General features: G+C 45.3%; 1 protein-coding gene across 1 annotated transcript in view; it reads right to left on the reverse strand.

Annotated features, from left to right (window-relative positions):
- Positions 1-20,582, reverse strand: part of LOC122801252 (eukaryotic translation initiation factor 4 gamma 1-like) — a 2,968,223-nt gene that overhangs the window by 672,728 nt on the left and 2,274,913 nt on the right. The window contains exon 21 of the mRNA XM_044070804.1: positions 702-804. Coding sequence (XP_043926739.1) covers positions 702-804 — 103 coding nt within the window. The remainder of the gene's footprint in view (positions 1-701; positions 805-20,582) is intronic.

Raw genomic sequence — 20,582 nt, forward strand, 5'->3', positions numbered from 1 at the left:
CATTAAAAAAATGAAAGTTGCATCTTATACAAAACTGAAGCAGATGGACAAAGTGTCACTAACACATGAAATTTACAGATCTCGTAAACTGGTCAGTAGAAGGGACACAGACTGACTTTCATACGTCCAAGGATTCTTCATGTCAGTTCCAAAAAGTGATTTATTCTTCAAAGAAAAGATCACATACTTGATGGCCATTTTATACTGTCCAAGAACACCTTTCTTATTTTTATCAAATTGCTCTTGGAAAGTGTGGACAGTGACGTGAACAAAAAATATTACAAGGTGGCAGTGTGTCAAGGCCCAAAATGATGTTAACACTTTAATGAAATTTGTCCACAAATCCATTAAACAAATGCTCCACAGAATGGGGGTAGGTGCATGGGGGTAAGGAAATACAGTAATGAGAGAAATGCAAACTTCACAGCAAATTTAGAGCCCTTAAGTGTCACTGAGCTGGAAAAATTCCTTTGGAAGGGGCTGCCACCCTACCTTTTGTGGATCACACTCATTCAACACTCTTGGAAGGTGACATGAAAGGATGTATCCCAAATAGTGTGTACAAACACCCATGGTGGCAAGGGAGATTGAATAAAATGTTTGACTGAAGCCCCTGAAAACTACGAATACCCCCAGTAACTGCCACTGTAGAAAATATATTCAAGTCTCTTCCAAGAAACTTCTTCCTAGTCATTGCTTACCTCTGAACCACTCTCCTAGAGTCTAGGCTGTCTCCTGAAGATGACTGCTGCAATGCAGAAAATCTGTTCAAAGTGCTGGTTCCAGGCCTTCCTGATTCTGTGGCTGTAGAACATTGCATAATATTAGACTAAGAAACTTTAAAAAAAAAAAAAAATGCAGTGACAATTAAAAACGACCAAGAAATTTAAGTATCTTACAAAATCAGAGCACATGATCTGTCCTTATGCAACACATACAAGCCAATGATAAAGGAAAGTAGTGTAAAATCTTACCATAAACCACAGATGTCCTTCTCTTCCACACTGCAGTATTCTACATGTGGGTTTACCCTTCTTGCTTCCAGTTCATCAGAGCAGGATTCCAAAGATTTTCAGTCCTTGTAGGGTGTGGACGTCTGATGTGACAGCTGGAACGTGGGCCATAAAAGTGACGTCTGCATGCACCAAACCTCAGAACCTAAAAAGCCCCAGTCGGAGCCAGTCCTGTAAAAATACAGCCTATCCAGTGTCACCCAGGAATTCAAGGGCAACGAGATAGGAGGGGAAGGAATACTGTAACATGGAAGAGGACATCTATGGTTATGTTAAGATTTCACACAACTCTGCTATGTCCTCCTATTCCAGTGTTGCAGTATTCTACTTGTGGGTGAGTGCCAACGCTCACGAAGAATTGGGTGGTGGCCCAGAAGAGGTTTCTAGGAATCCATGTAGGACCGTCCTGGCAAATCCCACCCAGGCTCTGGTGATATGGTCCAGCATGTAGTGCTTGGTGAAGGTGTGAACAGAGGATCAAGTGGTTGCCTCAAGTACAGTGTTGGTATCTAGCTCCTTAAGGAAAGCTCCAGAAGAGGACATTGCTCTTAAGTGGGCTTTGACATTGCCCTGCAAGGTCTTCCCATGGTGAAGGTAGGAGAAAGAAATGGCCCTGGAGATCCAGGCCAAAATGGTCTGTTTGGTCACCACTTTCCCCAGAGCTTTGGGATGGAAGGAGACAAACAGTTGGTCTGATTTCCTAATGAGCTTGGTTTTATGTAGGTAGAACCTAAGTTGCCTGTGGACGTCTAGAGAATGAAGTACTCTCCATTATCCCCCTGCAGGTTGGGGAAAAAGGTAGGCAGGTAAAGGCCTGGTTCAAGCATAGGTCATTCACTGCTTTGGGTGTGAATGATGGATTGGTCCAGAGAGTCACCCTGTCAAGGTGGAAGACTAAAAAGGGTGGTGTAGCCATAAGAGCTTGCAGCTCTGAGACCCTTCTGGCTGAGGTCAGAACTACCAAACAAAACAGTTTTCCATGAGTAAAATTTTATGGGAGCTTCATCGGCTGGCTTAAAAGGAGCTAAAGTTAGTTTCTCTAATACATAGTTAAGGTCCTATGGAAGGGGGGAAGGTTTCCTGGGTGGACTCAAGTGTAGTACCCCTTTGAGAAAAAGTTTAGATAGAAGTCTGGATGCAAGGGGTGGATCCAGAGGAAGACAGGCAGAAATTGCAGACAAATGTGCTTTTAGAGGTGAGTAATCAAGTCCTGTCTGCATTACTTCACACAAGCAAGACAAGATTAGAGGAATATCACTTTCCAGCAGGTCCAGCTGTCTTCTGTGACAGCAAAGAGAAAACCTTTTCCACTTCGAGAGAGAGGATTTTCTTGTGTTAGGTTTCCTGGCCTGCAGGACACTGAGCACATCCTCATTGTACAGGTGTCTGAAGGGGGTCATCACAGGGTGAGGTACAGGGATTGCAACTGTGGGTGTATCTGAGTTCCCTTGTGCTGTGTGAGCAAGTCCACGGAGGGGGGTAACTTGTGATGACTGCCCTTAGACAAATGAAGGAGGAACCAATGCGGTCTTGGCCAGTAGGGAGTCACCAGCAAGGTTTTTGGGGAGTCCTGCTAAATTTTCAGCAGTACCTTCTTAATTAAGGGGAAGGGGGATGCATACAGAAATTTTCCCTTCCAGGACAATGAGAAGGCATCGGTTGCCAGTGCCTTGGGGTTGGTGTCCTGGTGCAGTAACCAGGAAGAGACAAACAGGTCTATTTTGAGGTAAATTACACCTGTGGACCAGATTCAAGAAAACATCTCTTTGAAGCATCCATTCATGGTTGTTTGAGATGATCCTGCTTAGGTGATATGCCTGGGAGTTGCACAGGGAGGGTAGACTGCCTGTAGGGTAATTCCCTGTGAGGTGGCCCATTTCTTACACCTGCAGAGCTAGTCTGCATAGGAGGTATGACTGCGTCCCTTCCTTGTTTGTAGAGATACCACAGGACTGTGGTGCTGTCTGTGAATATCTCGAGAGAGCCCCTCTAGATAGGATTTTAAAGCCTGTAGAGCAAGGAGGATTGCTCACATGATATTTATGTGGTTTAGCTTGCATCTGTCCAAAAACCTTGCACTTTTCTTTCTCCTAGGGTAGCTCCCCATTCCAGATCTGAAGCATCCGTACGCCATAGTCTAGGAGGGTGCGGGTGCTTGTAGAGGGAGGCCTGGGTTCTTGGCCACTTAAGCCACGCACCATCGCAATTCCTGTTTCAAGCAGGGAAGGAGGGGAAAGTACAGTTGTGTACACTTACCATAAATGTAGATGTTAGAGTGTATTCATTGTTGCAGTCATTACATTTGGGTAATCTGCTGGCAGGTTGCCCTCAGTCGGCCTGAATATCAAAATCTTGGGTCCTGCGTCGGTTGCTGTCCCCTCCAATGATGTCAGGTAGTCAGGGGTATAAAACATGCAGCAGACACCATTGTATTCAGCTTTTCTTGCCCCAGATATCAGGTGCCCCCCAAATGGGGAGCAAAAACAAAAAACAAAACAAACAAAAATATATATATATAAACAAATGGAAATATATATGTAAATGCACTTTTAGCAACAAACTTTACCTTCATCTAAAAGCAAATACACCACAAAGGCTTTAGAATATAGTGAAGGAAAACAGTTCTAGAAAAAAGGGGGATGGCGGGTGGGTAACCCGGACTGCAACAGTGAACACACATGAACATCTACATTTATGGTAAGTGTACACAACTGTACTATGTTGTTCGTGTTTCACTGTTGCAGTCATTACATTTGGGAAGAATCCCAAACCTACGGATCGGAGGACAGAACTAAATAGCATTAGGAGTGGCTATAAGGCCCTGCAGAACTACAGTGGCAATGTCTGCCTAGACTTAGAGAGGCAAATGATAATGCTTTGTAAAGGTATGGACAGAGCTCCAAGTAGCAACTTCTAGAAAGTCTTTGGTTGGAACTCCTCTGAGAAAGGCTGCTGAGGTAGAGGCAGCCCTGATGGAATGTGACCAGATTCCCTTGGGCATCAGTTTACCATGATGCAAGTAGCAAAAACGAATGCAGTGGCTTATCCACTTAGAAATAGTCTGCTTTGATATAGCCTTCCCCTCTGATCCTGCAACAAATGCCACCAGTAGTTGCTCAGACTTTCTTAGAGATTTGGTCCTGTTTAAGTAGAATCTTAGTTGTCTGTGTATGTCCAATGAATGCAGAATCTGCTCCCCTAGTTCTGCGGATTTGGGTAAAATGTTGGCAGGTGAATAGTTTGGTTAAGAGCCACACTGGATACCACCTTAGGCATAAAGGTAGGATTGGCCCTGAGGGACACCCTGTCTGGGTACAATGTAATAAAAAGCTCCACAGCCATGAGGGCCTGTAGTTCTGAAACCCTTCTGGTTGAAGTGATCACCAAAAGGAAAGCTGTTTTCCAAGATAAAAACTTTAAATCCCCAGTAGCTGCTGGTTCAAACGGAGGCAGAGTGAGTTTTTCCAGCACAAAATTGAGGTCCCATGCAGGAGTTGGTGATCTTCTGGGAGGCATTAAATTTTTGGTCCCTCTAAGATACTGTTTTAGCAGAGGATGAGAAAAGATGGGAGGCTCCGTGCTGTAATGAGCCGAGATGGCAGAGGCATGGATTTTTATTGAAGAAAAAGATAGGCCCTTCTCAAACATCTCAGTCAAGTAATGTAAAATCTGAGGAATGTTTGGTTTTGCTGTGTCCGTTCCTTGTGCTTGGTTCCAAGCACAGAATCTCTTACATTTATCAGCATAAGATTTTCTAGTACTAGGCCTTCTGGCTTCCAAAATGACATCCATCACAGATTTACTGAGAGGTGTTTGAATAATTACATGATCAGTTATGCTGCCAGGTTAAGAGTTTGGAGCTGAGTGGGCAGAATTTGATTGCTCTGCTGAGACAGTAGAAGAGGTATTTGAGGCAAGTACCAAGGAGGGAGTTGAGACATATTCCTTAGAATTGGGTACCAGTGCTGGTGAGGCCAGTCCGGGGCAATTAGGATAATTTTTGTTTTTTCCTGTCTGACCTTTAGTAAGACCTTGGGGAGAAGAGGCAGAGGAGGAAAGCCGTAGACTGACAGGTTTTTCCAACAGAAGGATAGGGCATCCACTTTCCATGCTTGTCTATCATAAGTCCTTGTGCAGAATATCCAGTTGGTAATTTTGAGGAGAGGCAAATACATACATGTCTGGGGGCTCCCCCATTTCTGTGTTACCATGCTGAAGATTTGTGGATCCAGTTTCCACTCTTGAGGGTCCATAACAGTTCTGCTTAGGTCGTCTGCCAGAGTATTTTGTTTTCCTGGCAGGAATTGTGCTTGAAGATGTACTTGGTAAGTCAAGGCTGTGTCCTACAATGCCATGGCTAGTCTACAAAGGGGGTTCGAATGTGTACCCCCCCTGCTTGTTTATGTACCACATAACCATGGTGTTGTCAGTCTTTATCAGTAGTTGTCCTGGATGAAGTAAGTCCTTGAAGGCTGTCACGGCATTCTAAACAGCTAGCATCTCTTTCTGGTTGATAAGCAGATACATTTGTTTAGGGTTCCATATGCCCTGAATGCATCTCCCCACCAGGTGGGCCCCCCAAGCATAGTCTGATGTGCTTGTAGTTAGGGTTCGGGTGGCAGGGGGTAGAGTGAAAGACCGTCCCTTGCTTTGGCGACATGTCTCTGCCCACCAAAGAAACTCCTGAGGTAGGCAGGGAATGAGAGAAGTCATTGTTTCCAGACTGTGACAATGTTGACTCCATAAACTTTTTAGATACCACTGAAGTTTCCTCATATGCAGTCTTGCGTATGGAATTAGTAGAATGCAGGATGCCATGAACCCAAAAGCCTGCAGAATTTGTCTTGCAAATAACTGGGTTTTTGTTGCCATCTGTTTGAAGTATATAGTCAGTTGCCTTTGCTTGTTTGGCATAAGGTAAGCCATCTGGGCAGTTGTATTCAAGCTTGCACTCAGGAATGTAATTTTTTGAGAGGGTAGCAATTGTGACTTCTTTTCGTTTATTGTGTACTCTAAGCATGTTAGAAGCCTTTTTACAAATGCCAGATGCTGAAGAAGAATGTCCTTGTTTTCTGCTCGAATGAGACAGTCATCCAAGTAAGGATAGATTTGTATGCTTCTTTGTCTGCAGAATGCAATTACTGGTACCAGGCACTTTGTAAAGACCCTGGGCGCAGTAGATAAGCCAAAGGGCAGTGCAGAGACTTGGTAATGCATAATATCTGCCTTGAAGCAGAGGTATCTTCTGCACGATTCCCTTATTGGGATATGCAGGTATGCCTCAAGTCTAGAGTCACTAACCAAGCGTTCTTGCCCAGCATGGACAGTAGCTGTTGTAAAGTCAGCATTTTGAATTTTGGAAGGTCCAGGAACGTGTTAAAAATCGATAAGTCCAGTATTGGACACCAGGCATTGTCTTTTCTGGGTACCAGGAACAGTCTAATAAACACCTTGTCCTTTTTCCTGTTCTGGTACTGCTTGAATAGCACCCATATCCATGAGGGACATAACTTGTTTCTGAGCCTCTGCCCATTGATTTTGTGGCAGATCTGGCCAACCGTTTAGAATTGGCAAATTATGGAAATGAAATCTGGACCCCTGGGATACTATGTTTAATACCCACTTGTCCTGGGTAATTAACTGCCAATTTTGAGCATGAAGTGCTAATTTTCCCCCTAAGGGGGCTGCCAAAAGATAAGTGCTTGGCGATGGTAGAGGGAAGTCATTGAGACTGCTTACTGCAGGGTTGTGCTTTGTTTCCTCCAAATTAGGAGGTAGAGGCACCCCACTGCTTTGACCTGTAAGAACCCTGTGATTGGTATATAGAGCCTTTTGAGCGCCTGGATGTGCTTTTTGAGGCTCTGTTGGACACAGGAAAGGACCAATTTTTAGTAGGCCAGTGCCTACTGAACCTGGGTGGCTGCACTTGTAAGAAATCTTTTAGAGTTTGCATAGATTTAGCTTTGTCTTCAGTTTTCTTTAAAACCTCTTTCTTCTGCCTTATTACCAGAGTATCATGCTGTAAAGGTGCATCCAACAATTTAGCTTTAACATGATCAGGCAGATTTTGCTCCTTGGGCCAGGCATGCCTTCTAATCACAGATACAGTAACTGCGGCCCTGCAAGAGGCCTCCAAGGAATAAAAACCACATTGCAAAGTATGCTTTCCAACCTGTTCTGCTTTATGCAATAATTACTGTAATTCTTTATTTTCCACACAATCAGAAATCATCATTTTCTGTTTCAATAAGCCCATAACATGCTTTTGATATTTAAGCATATGAAACTGGCAGTTTAAGGCCCTAATTGCCAAGGTTGCAGACATATAAACCTTATTTCCCCATCCAGCGGCCTGGAATCTCTATCAGAGGGGGTACGATTTTTGTCTGTAGAGGCCTTTACACCTTTGGGACCCAGTGAGATAGTTCAGGATCAGCAGCTGGATTTTTGAATAAAAATTTGTGGGAGTCAAGAACCCTATAACATCGGTCTGGCTTACTAGGAGCCGGAGGTAGGGAATCAGGAGCCATGCTTGATTCCGAAAACACATCAACAATGTCTAATACAGGAGGTATAGCCAAAGGCCTATGCTGAGGAAGAAGGAAATCCCTAAGCCTCTTTTTTGATTCAGAGAAATCCTGACTCTCCCAATGAAAATGTTCCCTTAATGTATGCATGGATTCTCCCAAAAGAATAATCCTCAGGAGGAGATGCAGAGGGGATGGATTCCTCTGCATCTGAATCCTCATAGGGTGGTATAGAAAATTCCTGATCAGAAGAGGAATCAGAAGAAACAGAAACCTGATCTGAAGATTCATAACCAGCGTCTTGCCTAGGCCTCTTAGGGGGAGTAGGGAACCCTTGATCAAGGTAATTAAGTCCTCAGCCATTTTGATCATCTGTTTTTTAAGAATAGGGGCCTGAGCACGTAGCTCATGCATCGGTTTTTTAGACTTAGAAGTTGTTTTGTAGCTGGCATCGGTTTTATACAGAAATGTTGAGGCCTGAAAACACCCTCAGAAGCCAGTGCTTGCTCAGCGGCTCCGGACCCATCTGAGAGGGAGACATCCGGGGGTTCAATACTCTGAGAATTTCACGGCATACCGGACTCCGCATGGGTCTCAGTAGAGGCCTGCGGCTCAAAAGTAGCGGGTATCAGGGACTGCGAAAGGGCCTCACTGAGTACCGAACTGGCGACTAGCATAAGATAAGCTTAGTCGTTGGTTTTGGACCTAGACGGTCTCTTTCTTTGCGTTTTTTGTGAACTCCGGTAGTCAGATTGCTATCCAACGACATTTCAGGGTAATTAAATCTGGATCCAAAATATTTTGAAGCAAAAATATACAGACGCTTAATAGTGCGTTGATTAAATCTAGCACAAAACCGACAGCAAGGCACGTTATTATCTGGGCTTAGGCATGGAATACAGTTGAAATGAAAATCCTTATGAGGTATTTGCTTCCCACAAGTAATGCAATTAACTTTTACTGACATCGGTAAGGAGCAAGAAAAAATTTTCCCAATGGGGTACTTGGCTTTAACTGAAGACCGGTTCTAAAACTATAATGCGAAAATGTCAGGAGTCAGCCGACTGGCACTTGCGAACTGCTTCTGCTTCGGGCACCATGCGGCAAGAAAGACTGAATAAAATGGTGTCTGCTGCATGTTTTATTCCCCTGACGACCTGATGTCATGGAAGAGGAGACCGCAACCGACGCAGGACCCAAGACTTTGATATTCAGGCAGACTGGGGGCAACCTGCCAGATTACCCAAATGTAATGACTGCAACAGTGAAACAAAGACATCCCTGAACTCTAGGGGATGGGAATGTTGAGTCCACACTGACCAAAGATACCACTGCAGTTTCCTCATGTGCAGTCTTGCTAAGGGCAACATGGGTACGGTGGCTGCCATGTAACCCAAAAGTCTCCCAAATTGTCTTGCTGTCAATTCTGAAGCTTGACGGGCACCCAGTAGTTGATGTGTCAGGGTCAAAACTTTCTCTGGTGGTAGGAAGGCCTGCATAAGGTCTGTCTAGATTATGCAGCCCAGGAAGACAATGTCCTGTGCAATCTACAGGTGAGATTTTGGGAGGTTTATTAGAAAATCTAGAAACTGCAGAAGGAGCAGAAGGGCCTGGGTGTGAAGAAGAGTCTTCTGATTGTTTGCCTGAATTAGGTCGTCGTCTAGGTAGGGGAATATTTGGATGCCCTTTGTCCTTGCAGTAAGGGAAGACTGGAGCCAGACATTTTGTGAATACCCTGGGAGCAGTGGAAAGCCCAAAGGGCAAGGCACAAAACTGAAAATGGGATGAGTCTGTCAGGAATCTGAGGTATATCCTGAGGGTAGGCTTTATTGGTATGTGGAAGTAGGTATTCCTTTATGTCCAGGGATGCCATAAATCCTTGTAGTAGGAGGAGGGGAAGAGGGTACGGATAGTGAGCATCGTGAAGGTAAGAACTTTTAAGAAGGGGTTGAGACGATAGAGGTCTAGGATAGGGCTCCATGGTCTATCATGTGAACCAGAGAGACTCTGGAGTGGAATCCTTTTCTTTGTGATTCTGTAGGCACTGGTTCTGTAGTGCCTTGTATTTAGTAAGGTTTGCAGTACCTGTCTTAGGAGGGGTAACTGACTGGTGGGAGGCTGAGGCATGCCTACCCTTGTTGGGGAGGGGGGGGGGCTGATCAAAGTCAAAGTAACTGTTCTGTATGATGGACAGAACCTATTTGTCTGAGGTAATGAGAGACCACTCAAGGGGATGGGGAGAGAGGCGGGCACAGACAGGGGAAGGGATGCAAGGGGATGAGGTGAGAGTCTGGCAGGCAGACACTTCCTGCCCTATCTGGAAAGGGAGGCCTTTGGTTGGAGGAAGAAGCTCTAGCCGGAGGGGGCTGTCTTATAGGGGATCTCCTGGACTGGGGGGAGCCGTAGCCTACAGGTTTTTTCTTTAGAACTGGGTCTTGGCTGGATTGTTCCTGTGGAACTTGGGGATGGGCAAGACTAGGCGGTGTTAAAGGTTCTGCAATTCTTTGCCTTTTTGTTGCAGGGACTTAAAAAGGTCAGCCACTACTCCACGACAGGGCAGAGTAAGCCAAAGGAGCATCAATAAGTTTGGATCCGAAGTTGTCAGGGAGGGGCTGAAAACGTAGCCAAGATGCAGCTGACCTAGCTGAGGCTTCAGCTGCATCACAATGGCATATTAAGGAGTATTCACCTGAGGGGTGAGAGCTAACAGGGAGGTCAAGGAAGCTTTGGCTGCACAATCTGGCATTTCAACTAATTTCTTAGTGGCTTTGTCCAGCAGTGCCAAGGAATACTTGCTCATGTGAGTTTGGTAGTTAGGGGCCCTGAATGACAAGGTGGCAGAAGTGTATATTTTCTTCCCCAGCCTTTCCATTGTCTTGCTGTCCTTGTCAGCTGGAAGAATGGTAGTGGTAGGGAGCAGTTTGGAAGCCCTATCAGTAGAAATGGAGATGGTGGCTGGGACAGCCAGAGGGCACTTGATCAGAAATTTCTTTGTCTCAGCAACTTTGTACAGTCTATCTGCTCTCTGAGGGGCTGGAGGTTGTGAGTCATGGCTGATGGAAGCAGAAGCAAAGGCAGGCTGAATAGGCGGGATAGCAGAAGGAATGCGGGAGCCCATCTGTATCAGGTCATAAAACCTATACTGTACTTCTGTCATATCTGAGGCTTCTCACTTAAAGTGGTCTTTCATCTTGTTGATAGTTTCCCAAAAGTTAAATCCTCCACTGGGAGTCAGGCTCAATAGAGTCTTCTTCTGGAGATCTAAATCCCAGGGGGAAGAGATTTGAGTGTAGTAGGAGAGTGAATCCTCTGAGGAATCAGTTCCCTCCTCTTCTAGTTGTTCTACCCTCCTTTCAAGAATTAGAGGTCTAGGATTTAGGAGAGGCGGAACAGTGGTAGGAGTCTCTGTAGTAGCTCTAAGGGACATAAAGGCATTAAATAAACTTTGGCTGAAGGCCTGTCAATCGGGCATGCTTTCAGAATCAGGAGATAAATGCTTTTTTCCTAAGAGGCCTAGCTGGCATCTGGTTGGAGAAGGGCCTAGGGTCAGAGATAAGGTTGGTGACAATGGAATCAAGTACCCACAAAGTGCTGGCTCACCCCCAGAGTCAAAAGTAGATGCCGATTAAGCCTCTAAGGACGTGCAGTCAACTCGAGATTGTCGGCTTTCTCAGAGGTACCCACTTTATCCACAATGGCGGAAGCCGAATCCTTGGTCTGAAAAGTTCTGAGGGCGGTGTGTGCAGACGTCACTTATGGCTCATGATCCTACTAGCACGTCAGACGCACTTACAGGGAATGAAAATCTTTGGAATCTTGCAGGGCTTTGTGGAATCAGCTACCTCTACCTGCATACTTACCTGTTATTAAGCTGTGGTACTCTCCCACACTAAGAATACTGCAACATATGAATAGAAGGACACAGAATAGCTGTGTAAAAATCTAACCATACATGTCCTCTTCCATGTTGCAATATTCCTTCCCACCCCCCTATCCCTCTTTTTTACTATTGACCTGTCTAAAGGGGACTCTGAGGCATTCCCCTAGACTAGGGTCAGACTAGCCAGCAAGTGGCACTTTGCACCTCTTGTTGACATTACTTGTTACTCTCTAGTGGACTGCCTGGGCATTTAAGTTCTGAGGTCTGTGCATGCAAACATCACATTTAAGGTCCCTGGTTTATGGCCCTACTTGTGACATCCCACGCACCTACAGCAGCCGGGCTTAAGCTTTTGTATAGGAGCCAAAATGCGGGTCACCTGAGGCGGGTAATCACAAACTAAGAATACTGCAACATAGGAATAGGACATCTGCAAATGTAATGTCAACTTACCACAACAACAAATGTACTAGAAGTCAATGCTGCAGTTAAATAGTTGTGCAAGAACTTACCATAACCTTAGGTGTCCTTTTCCATTTTGCAGTATTCATAATAGGGAGGTTGCTGCCTGCAGTGTCGCCATCCATCCAGAATACCAAAGTCTTTGTTCCAAGAGGGTACTGTGACGTCCCTTAAGAGGGCTGTATAGAGATGTTTGGTATAAAAGTGACATCTGCACATACCCTCATCAGAATGTTTTGCCGCATACAGTAGTGCTCCTGTGGGTTGAAAGGGGGGGGGGTTCTACTTGGAGACCCTTACACTTGCATGTAGGCCAGGCCCAGGTAAAGTTAGCTGTGCTGAGAGTGGAGACTGGGGAAGAGAATGACCATGTCCCCAAAGGTAGGCCATGGTGTGATAGCAAGCAGACAGGGGGTAGGTGGGTGGGACTGAATCCTGCAACGTGGAAGAAAAGGACATCTAAGGTTATGGTAAGTTCTTACATAACTATTCTATGCCCTTCTACTCTCATGCTGCAGTATTCACAACAGTAGGGAGAGTACCAGAGATTTAGGTATGAACCAGGACTTGGAAGAATGACCTGGCAAAACCTGCTCTTGCTCTGGAGGCCATGTCCAGCTTGTAATGCTTGGTGAAGGTATGGACCAAAGTCCAAGCGGCTGCTTCTGTAATGGAGGTGAGGTCAGTGCCTTTATAAAGGCAGTAAGAGAGGCAGCTGGCCTGGTACAGTGAGGTTTAACATGGCCCCTGCAAGGATTTTCCATGATGGGAGAAGCACAAGGTAATGGATTTTGAGACCCATGAGGAAATGGTCTGTTTGGACATCGCCTTCTTGAAAGATTCTGAGATAGAAAATCTGACCAATTATTCATCTCCTTCCAACAGACTTGGTTTTGTCTAAGAAGCAGCAGAGTTTCCTATGTACATGCAAGGAACAGTCTCTCCTCTCTGAAGAGACTTGTGGATGTGAGCAGAAATCTGGTGGATTAATGGTTTGATTTAATGAGAGTTGATTACCTTGGGCATGAAGGAAGGGTTGGTCCTGAGAGCAACTCTGTCCTTGTGGAAAACAAGACAAGAAGTAGCCATAAGGGCTTGTATCGCTGAAGCCCTCCTGGCGGAGTCAGGGTAACTAGCAGAAAGTACAGTTGTATACACTTACCATAAATGTAGATGTTAAAGAGTTTTCACTGTTGCAGCCATCACATTTGGGGTTATCTGCTTGCAGTAGCCCTCAGTTGGCCTGATTATCAACGTCTTGGGTCCTGCGTCAGTTGCTCTCTTCAGTGATGTCAGGTAGTCAGGGGTATAATGCATGCAGCCAACGCCATTACATACGTTTTTCTTGCCCCAGATGTCAGGTGCCCTTCCTAATGGGAAGCAATTAAATACACACACACACACATATATATATATATATATATATATATATATATATATATACAAACACACACACACACTCTGTGGGAGCGGGTGTCAGGGGCTGCTAAAGCGCCTCACTGAGAACCGGCGAATGGCCTAGAAGATGCTTCGTCTGTTTTGGACCTAGGATGCCTGTCTTTTTTTGTCTTTGCGTTTTATTATGAATTCCGGTCAGTTCCGACGGCATTATGTAGTTAAAATCTTCGGCCAAAGTAATGTAAAGCAAAATCAATCCGACACTTAATAGTGCGTTGGTTGAATCTAGTACAAAAACCGGCAACTAGCAATGTCGTGATCAGGGCCTAAGCAAGGAATACAGTAAGTGAAAATCCTTGAGGTTTTTACTTCACACAAGAAATACAATTGTTAACTTTTACTGACATTGGTCTAGAGCAAGAAAAAGTTTCTCCAACGGGGTACTTAGCTTTATTGAATACTTCGGTTCTGAAATTCAAGTTAGAAAATCTCAGGAGTTGGCCGACCGGCACTTGTAAACTGCTTTTGCTTCGGGCACTGCGCGGCAAAAGACTGGAGAAAATGGCGTCGGCTGCATCTTTTATACCCCTGGCGCACTGACGTCAGGGATGAGGCGACAGCAACAGGGAACGGACCTAGACTTTGGAATTCTGGCCAACTGCGGGTAGCCTGCCAGCAGGATATCCCAAATGTAATGACTGCAACACTGAAACACGATGAACATCCCTGTAATATCCATCAGGTTTTCTGGGAGTAGGAAGTACAGTCAGGGACCAAGCTAGATTACGAAAAGGCATAGTCAACAATGTCCAGCTGATAGCTAAAGGCCTGTGTTGGGACAGGAGTAAGAAATCTCTAAGCCTCTTTTTAGAATGAGTAATCCTGGCTTTCCCAGTGAAAATGCTCCCTAAGAGTATGCAAAGGTTCACCAAAAGAAAAATCCTCTGGGGGAGAATGAGATGGAAAGAGTCATCTGCATCAGAATCCCCTTAGGTGGATAAGGGTAAATCTGGTCATCAGAGGGGACAAATTTCAGAATCCTGGTCAGAAGTATCATAAGCAAATTCAGTCCTAGGTCACTTAGAGGGGGAAGGTTGGCTTCCCCTGATTAAAGTAATAAGGTCTTCAGCCATTCTTATTTGTTTTTTAGGCATAGAGGCCTGACCATGCAGTCTGGGCGTCTGTTTCCTAGGCATGGTTCGAGTTTTGGGCTTTGAAGATGGCATCTGTTTAATATGCAAGTCAGTAGGCCTGAATACATCCTCAGAAGCCGGTGCCTGCACAGCGTCTCCGGACCCATCCAAGGTAGAGACATCCGGAGGTTCCACAGTTGAAACATCTTGTGGCATACTGGACTCCGAATGGGTCTCAGTAGAGGCCTGCGAAACTGAAGTAGTGGGCATCAAAGGCTGCGAAAGTGCCTCACTGAGTACTGGCGAACTGGTGACTAGCTTAGGAGAAGCTTCGTCGGCAGCTTTGGACCTAGGTGGCCTGTCTCTGTCTTTATCTTTGCGGGTTTTTTTTGGAATGTTGGTAGTCGGGCATCTTACCGAAGACGTATCTGGATAATTGAACCAAGTACCAAAATATTTAGAAACGAAAATATACAGATGACTAATAGTTTGTGGTTTAATTAAGGTACAAAACAGATAGCAAGGTACGTCGTGGTCAGGGCCTAGGCATGTAATACAGTACGAATGAAAATCTTCATGAGGTATTTGCTTTCCACAAGAAATACAATTATTGACTTTTACTGATATCAGTTTAGAGCAAGAAAAAGTTTCCCCAACGGGGTACTTAGCTTTAGTTGAAGACTTCAGTTCTGAAAATCTAAAACGAAAATTTAAGGAGTCTGCCGACTGGCACTTGCGAACTGCTTCTGCTTCGGTCACCGCAGGGCAAGAAAGATTGATGTAATGGTGTTGGTTGCATGCTTTATATCCGACTACCTGACGTCACGGAAGATGAGACCGCAACCGACGGAAGACCCAAGACTTTGATAATCAGGTCGACTGAGGGCTACTGCAAGCAGATAACCCCAAATGTGGTGACTGCAGCAGTGAAACACGAAGAATATCTGTTTTTAAGGGTCCATAGTTTCAGGGAAACTGAGTGATCTGGTTCTAAAGAAGGTAATGTTAGTTTTTCTAGTACAAAACTGAGGACCAAGGAGGGGGGAAAAGGCCTCCCTAGGTGGTCTGATATGAAGGACTCCTTTCAGGAAAAGTTCGACTTCCAGTCTGGATGAGAGTTGAGATGATATGAGCAAACTAGCAGAAATGGCAGATAAATAGACTGACTAAAGAGCAAGTCCTGAGTGGAGTAGTTCACACAAATAGGATAGGACCATTGGTATAGTTGCAATAAGGGGGTCCTGGATTTTCTTTTGACACCACTTGGAGAATCTGCGCCACTTTGATGCATAGTTTCTCCTGGTACTAGGTTTTCTGGACTTCTGCAGAACATCAGAGTACGTCCTCTGAATACAGGTGTCTGTAAGGGATTAGAACCAAATTACCCATAAGGTCAATTTCAGGCTGTTCACCTGTGGGTGGAGTAGGGATCCCGTGTCCTCTGAGCATGCCTAGGCAGTGGGGTAACCTGTGGTGACTGCCCTTGGCTAGTAAGTGGAGGAGGGGAAACCAATGCTGTCTTTGCCAAAACGTGATCACCAGCAGGATTTTGGGTTTGTCCTTCTGAATTTTCAGGAGGACTTTCTGAATTAGTATGAAAGGAGGAAAGGCGTAAAGGTACATTCCCTCCCAGGAAAAGGAGAATACGTCCACTTTCCAAACCTGTGGATGTGGATCCATTGTGGAGAAGCTGGGCATCTGGTTGGGGGGAGGCAAAGAAATCTGCTTGTGGAATAAACCACCTGTGCATCAGGTCCAGGAAAACCTCTCTGAAGCATCCATTCATGAGAGGGGGCTGAGGTTCTGCTGAGCTTGCCTGCCCTAACATTCTCTGTTGAGGGGGATGTACACTGCTACCAGGTGGACTTGGAGAGAAGATGCTAAGTTCCAGATCTGGATGGCCAGGCTGTGAAGGACCTTGTCCCTCCTTGCTTGTTGATGTACCACAGGACAGTGATATTGTATGCGACTACTTTCAGCGTTCCTGGCAGGAGGGTAGATTTGAAAGTTAGGAGAGCTAATAGTAATGCCCTCATTTCCTTGATACTGATGCGGTCCTTTTGTTTTAGAGTGGACCATTTGCCCTGTACTGAGAATTGATTCTGGTTTGTTAGGAGCACTGCTCCCCACCCCAGGTCTGACGCATCCGTGGAGATCTGTTGTTGGGGGGGACTGGAACTCGTAAGTTGGGTTCCACTGGATTTCCTTTAAGCACAGAAGGGGAAGGGGTGAGTCCATAGGTTGGGAGTGTTGGCTCCATAGGTTTTTTTTTTTATAATACCCACTGGATTTTTTGCATGTGGAGTCTTGCAGAGGTCACATGGGTATCGGAGATGCCACATGGCCTAATATTCTCAGGAATTCCTGAGCTGTCAAGGAGGTGTAGGTAAGGATCTGAGTAAAGTATAGACAATGGTCTTCGATCCTTTGGTCGGGGATGAATGCTTTCATGCTATCTGTTCTGATCCTGCACACCAAGAAAACCAACTCCTGAGAGGGGGTCAGGTGAGATTTTTTTTTGATTTAGGGTGAACCCTAGATGACTCAAGGTGGAAGACACCTGTTTTAGGTGAAGAACTTGATAGTCTTGATGAATGAGCAGGTCATCTAGGTATGGGTATATCTGTATACAGTGCAATGAAAAAGCATTTGCCCCCTTCCTGATTTCTTACTTTCTTGCATGTTTGTCACACTTAAATGTTACAGATCAAACAAATTTAATTAAAAAATAACCCAAGTAAACACAAAATGCAGTTTTTAAGTGATGATTGTATTTATTAAAGAAAAGAAACTATCTAAATCTATATGGCCCTACGTGAAAAAGTAAGTGTCCCCCTTGCTAAATTATGAAGGAAATGTGGTTAATCACATTTCTGGAAAAGCTTAATTCAATTTCACTAGTCACAGCCAGGCCCGCTGAATTAAGACATCACTTAAATAGAACCTGTCGAAGTGAAGTAGGCCAAAAGATTCCAAGAAAGAAATAAATCATGCCACGATAAAAAAAATCCTGAACAGATGAGAAAGTAATTGACAACTACCAGTCTGAAAAAGGTTACAAAGCCATTTCTAAAGCTTTGGGACTCCAGAAAACCACTGTGAAAGCCACTAGCCACAAATTGAGAAAACATGGAACAGTGGTGAACCTTCCCAGGAGTGGCCGGCCTACAAATAATACCCCCAAGAGCACAGCAACGACTCAGCCAAGAGGTCACAAAAGAACCCAGATCTAAAGAACTGCAGGCCTCTCTTGCCTCAGTTAAGGTCAGTGTTCATGACTCAACCATAAGAAAGACAAGGCAAAAATGGAATGTATGGCAGAGTTCCAAGGCGAAAACCACTGCTAACCAAAAAGAAATAGTTGTGTAAAATCTTGCCATAGCCATAGATGTCCTTCTCTTCCATGTTGCAGTAATCTTGTTGTAGGATTTCCTGCCTTCAGGTGATTCGTACGTCGGCTCCTATACAAAAGCTTTAGCTTGGCTGTTGCAGCTGTGTGGGATGTCACAAATCTATTTGAGGAGTGCCCCCACCAGTGGACTATATCAAGTAAGATGGTCCTGCCCAGTATCCATTTGTGTTGTGGAGAGTATGTCCTGCTTAGGAGATCTGTTTGCTTGTTGTCCTGCGAGGGGATGTAGGTTGCCTGCAGGGACAAGTTGTGGCGAGAGGCTGGATCCCATATCAGCATTGTTAGTCTGCACAACTGATATGCCTTTGTCACTCCTTGTTTGCTGAGGTACCACATTACAGTGGTACTGTTACCATTTGAAGGACCCCTGGTAGAAGCAGAGGGGTAAAGATTTTTTTTAGAGGTAAGAAGACTGCTGTCATTTCTCTGACACTGATGTGTTTGACCCTCAGGGAAGGGTGCCAGTTTGCTTGAACCCTGTAAGCTGCCACTGTTGCTCCCCAACCTGAATCTGAGGCATCTGTATGCATTACTTGCATTGGGGGAGGGGGGGGGGGGCTGAAGTGGAAGCCTCGGGTTTAGCTGGACTTGATGGATCCAGCAGCTGATTTCTTTCTTTAGACAGGGAAGAAGGGAAATTACTTGTTCTAAGTGATTCAGGTGCTAGGACCAAATGTTTTTAAGGTACCATTGCAGCTTGTGCATATGAATTTTGGCCAGTGGTAGCATAGAGATGGCTGCTGCCATTAAGCCCAAGAGTCGAAGGAATTGCCTTGCAGTTACTGCTTGAGAGAGTAGCAACTCCTTGAAGTGGAAGGTCAGGGATAGGACCTTGACCTGAGGGAAAAAGGCCTTCATTCTGTCCGTTCGGATTCTGCAACCCAGGTAAAGTTTGTCCTGGTCGGGGTGCAAGGAGGACTTTGGAAGGTTGAGGGTGAACCCTAGATTTTGTAGATGGGACAAGGTGAAGTGCAGATGCTTTGAGGAGGTATTTTTACTCTGCCAGTATTAGGATATCATCCAGATAAGGGTAAATCCAGATTTCCAGAGTTCTGCAGAAGGCAATGGCCAGGGACAAGCATTTTGTGAACACTCAAGAGGCAGTGGACAAACCAAAGGGCAAAGCAGTAAATGGGAAATGAATAGAGGGGTCCAGAGAAACGCAAGAATCTTCTGTGGGAAGTTCTGATGGGTATGTGTATGTAAGGCCTCTTTTAGGTCCAAAGTGGCCATACAAGCCTTGGGAGGTAGCAGGGTGGGAAATTACAGCATTTTGAAGGTGGGCACCTGAAGGTAGAGGTTTAGGAAGGAGAGGTCTAAAATGGGTCTCCAAGGGCCATCTTTCTTGGGAACCAGGAAGAAATGGGAGTAGAAACCTTTTCCTTGTCCTGAGGGAGCAGGTTCTATAGTACCCAGCTTCAGCAGGTCTGTTAGAACCTATGGAAGGAGATGCTGTTGGTTCTTGGGTGGGTATGAGATGCCTCCCGAGGGTGGTTTTTCTATCAAGGAGAGGAAATATCCTTTCCGTTTTGGATAGTACCCATTGGTCCGAGGTTATGGTTTGCCAGAAGGGGAGACAATGGGAAAGGCGTGCTGAGAGTGGAAGGGGGCAAGTCAGTCATGCATTGTTGGGGCCTCCTCTGTCCTGAAAGAGTTTGTCTAGGCTGAGGATGCAGGGCAGCAGGTCTGGACATGGTGTGTGTCTGTCTTGCACCTCTTCTAGATCTGGAGGAGGAAGAACCCGTCTAAAGTTTTGCCTCACAAAAGATGGCTTTAGCCGGATAGTTTCTGTAGTACTTTGGAATTGGGGGACACCAGTAAATGTTTTATGTCCTGCAATTCCTTATTTTTTTTCTTGCAGATTCTTAAAAAGATTTGCAGATTGTGATCCATGGGGGCATCGAGGATCTTTGACTAAGTCTTCTGGAGATTCTGAAGTCTCAGCAAGGAGCATCTCCTGAGAACAGAAGCAGATACTGCAGAGCAAGTGCAGGCTTCTGCAGCATTATAGCTGCATCTATGAGTATCTAGCTACCTATGTAGCCAGAGAGTTTGGAGGAGATGTCCGCCTTAATGGGGCCGTCAGGAATAGAGGTCAGCATGGAGGAGGCTTGAGATACTAAGTCCAGGGCATATTTAGTCATGTGCGTCTGACAGTTAATGGGTCTGAAAGCCAATGTGGAGGATTATGTATACCTTCTTACCAATTCTATCAGTGGGTAGGAGTGATGTGGAGGGAAGGAGTCTGGATTGCTTATCAGGGTAGGTGGCAATCACTGCTGGGTCTGCCAAGGGTGGTTTGACTAGGAATTTTTGCTTGGCAAGCACCTTTTAGAAGCAATCTGGTCACTTGGGGGTAGGTGGCAGAGAGTCTGGGGCCTTAGATGCAGAATTAAAGGCATCCAGGTATGCAGGTAAAACTGGAGGAACAGCAGAAGGGGAGGGTGATTCAACTTGAAGCTCAAAATACCTCTTTTGGGTGTCAAGACATTTGTGAGGTATCACATTTGAAATAGCCTTTCTTCTTAGTGATGGTCTTACCAAATGTAATACCCCTCAGGGGGTGAATTCCCCTCAACTGATTCCTCATCAGGAGAAAATTCCTCGGGAGATTCAATTTGGGAGGTGTAAGACATGAAGTCCTCTGAGGAGGAAAAGAAAATAGTATGCTCCTCTTCCCTAACCTGAGATGTGATTGGGGGGGGGTCAGAGGCAGAAGCAGTCCCTAGGACTGAGCAAAGGTAGAGTAGTGGAGGA

The sequence above is a fragment of the Protopterus annectens genome, chromosome 4.part1 (genome assembly GCF_019279795.1).
Source record: "Protopterus annectens isolate FY-2018-M chromosome 4.part1, PAN1.0, whole genome shotgun sequence".
NCBI classification, from domain to species: domain Eukaryota; kingdom Metazoa; phylum Chordata; order Ceratodontiformes; family Protopteridae; genus Protopterus; species Protopterus annectens.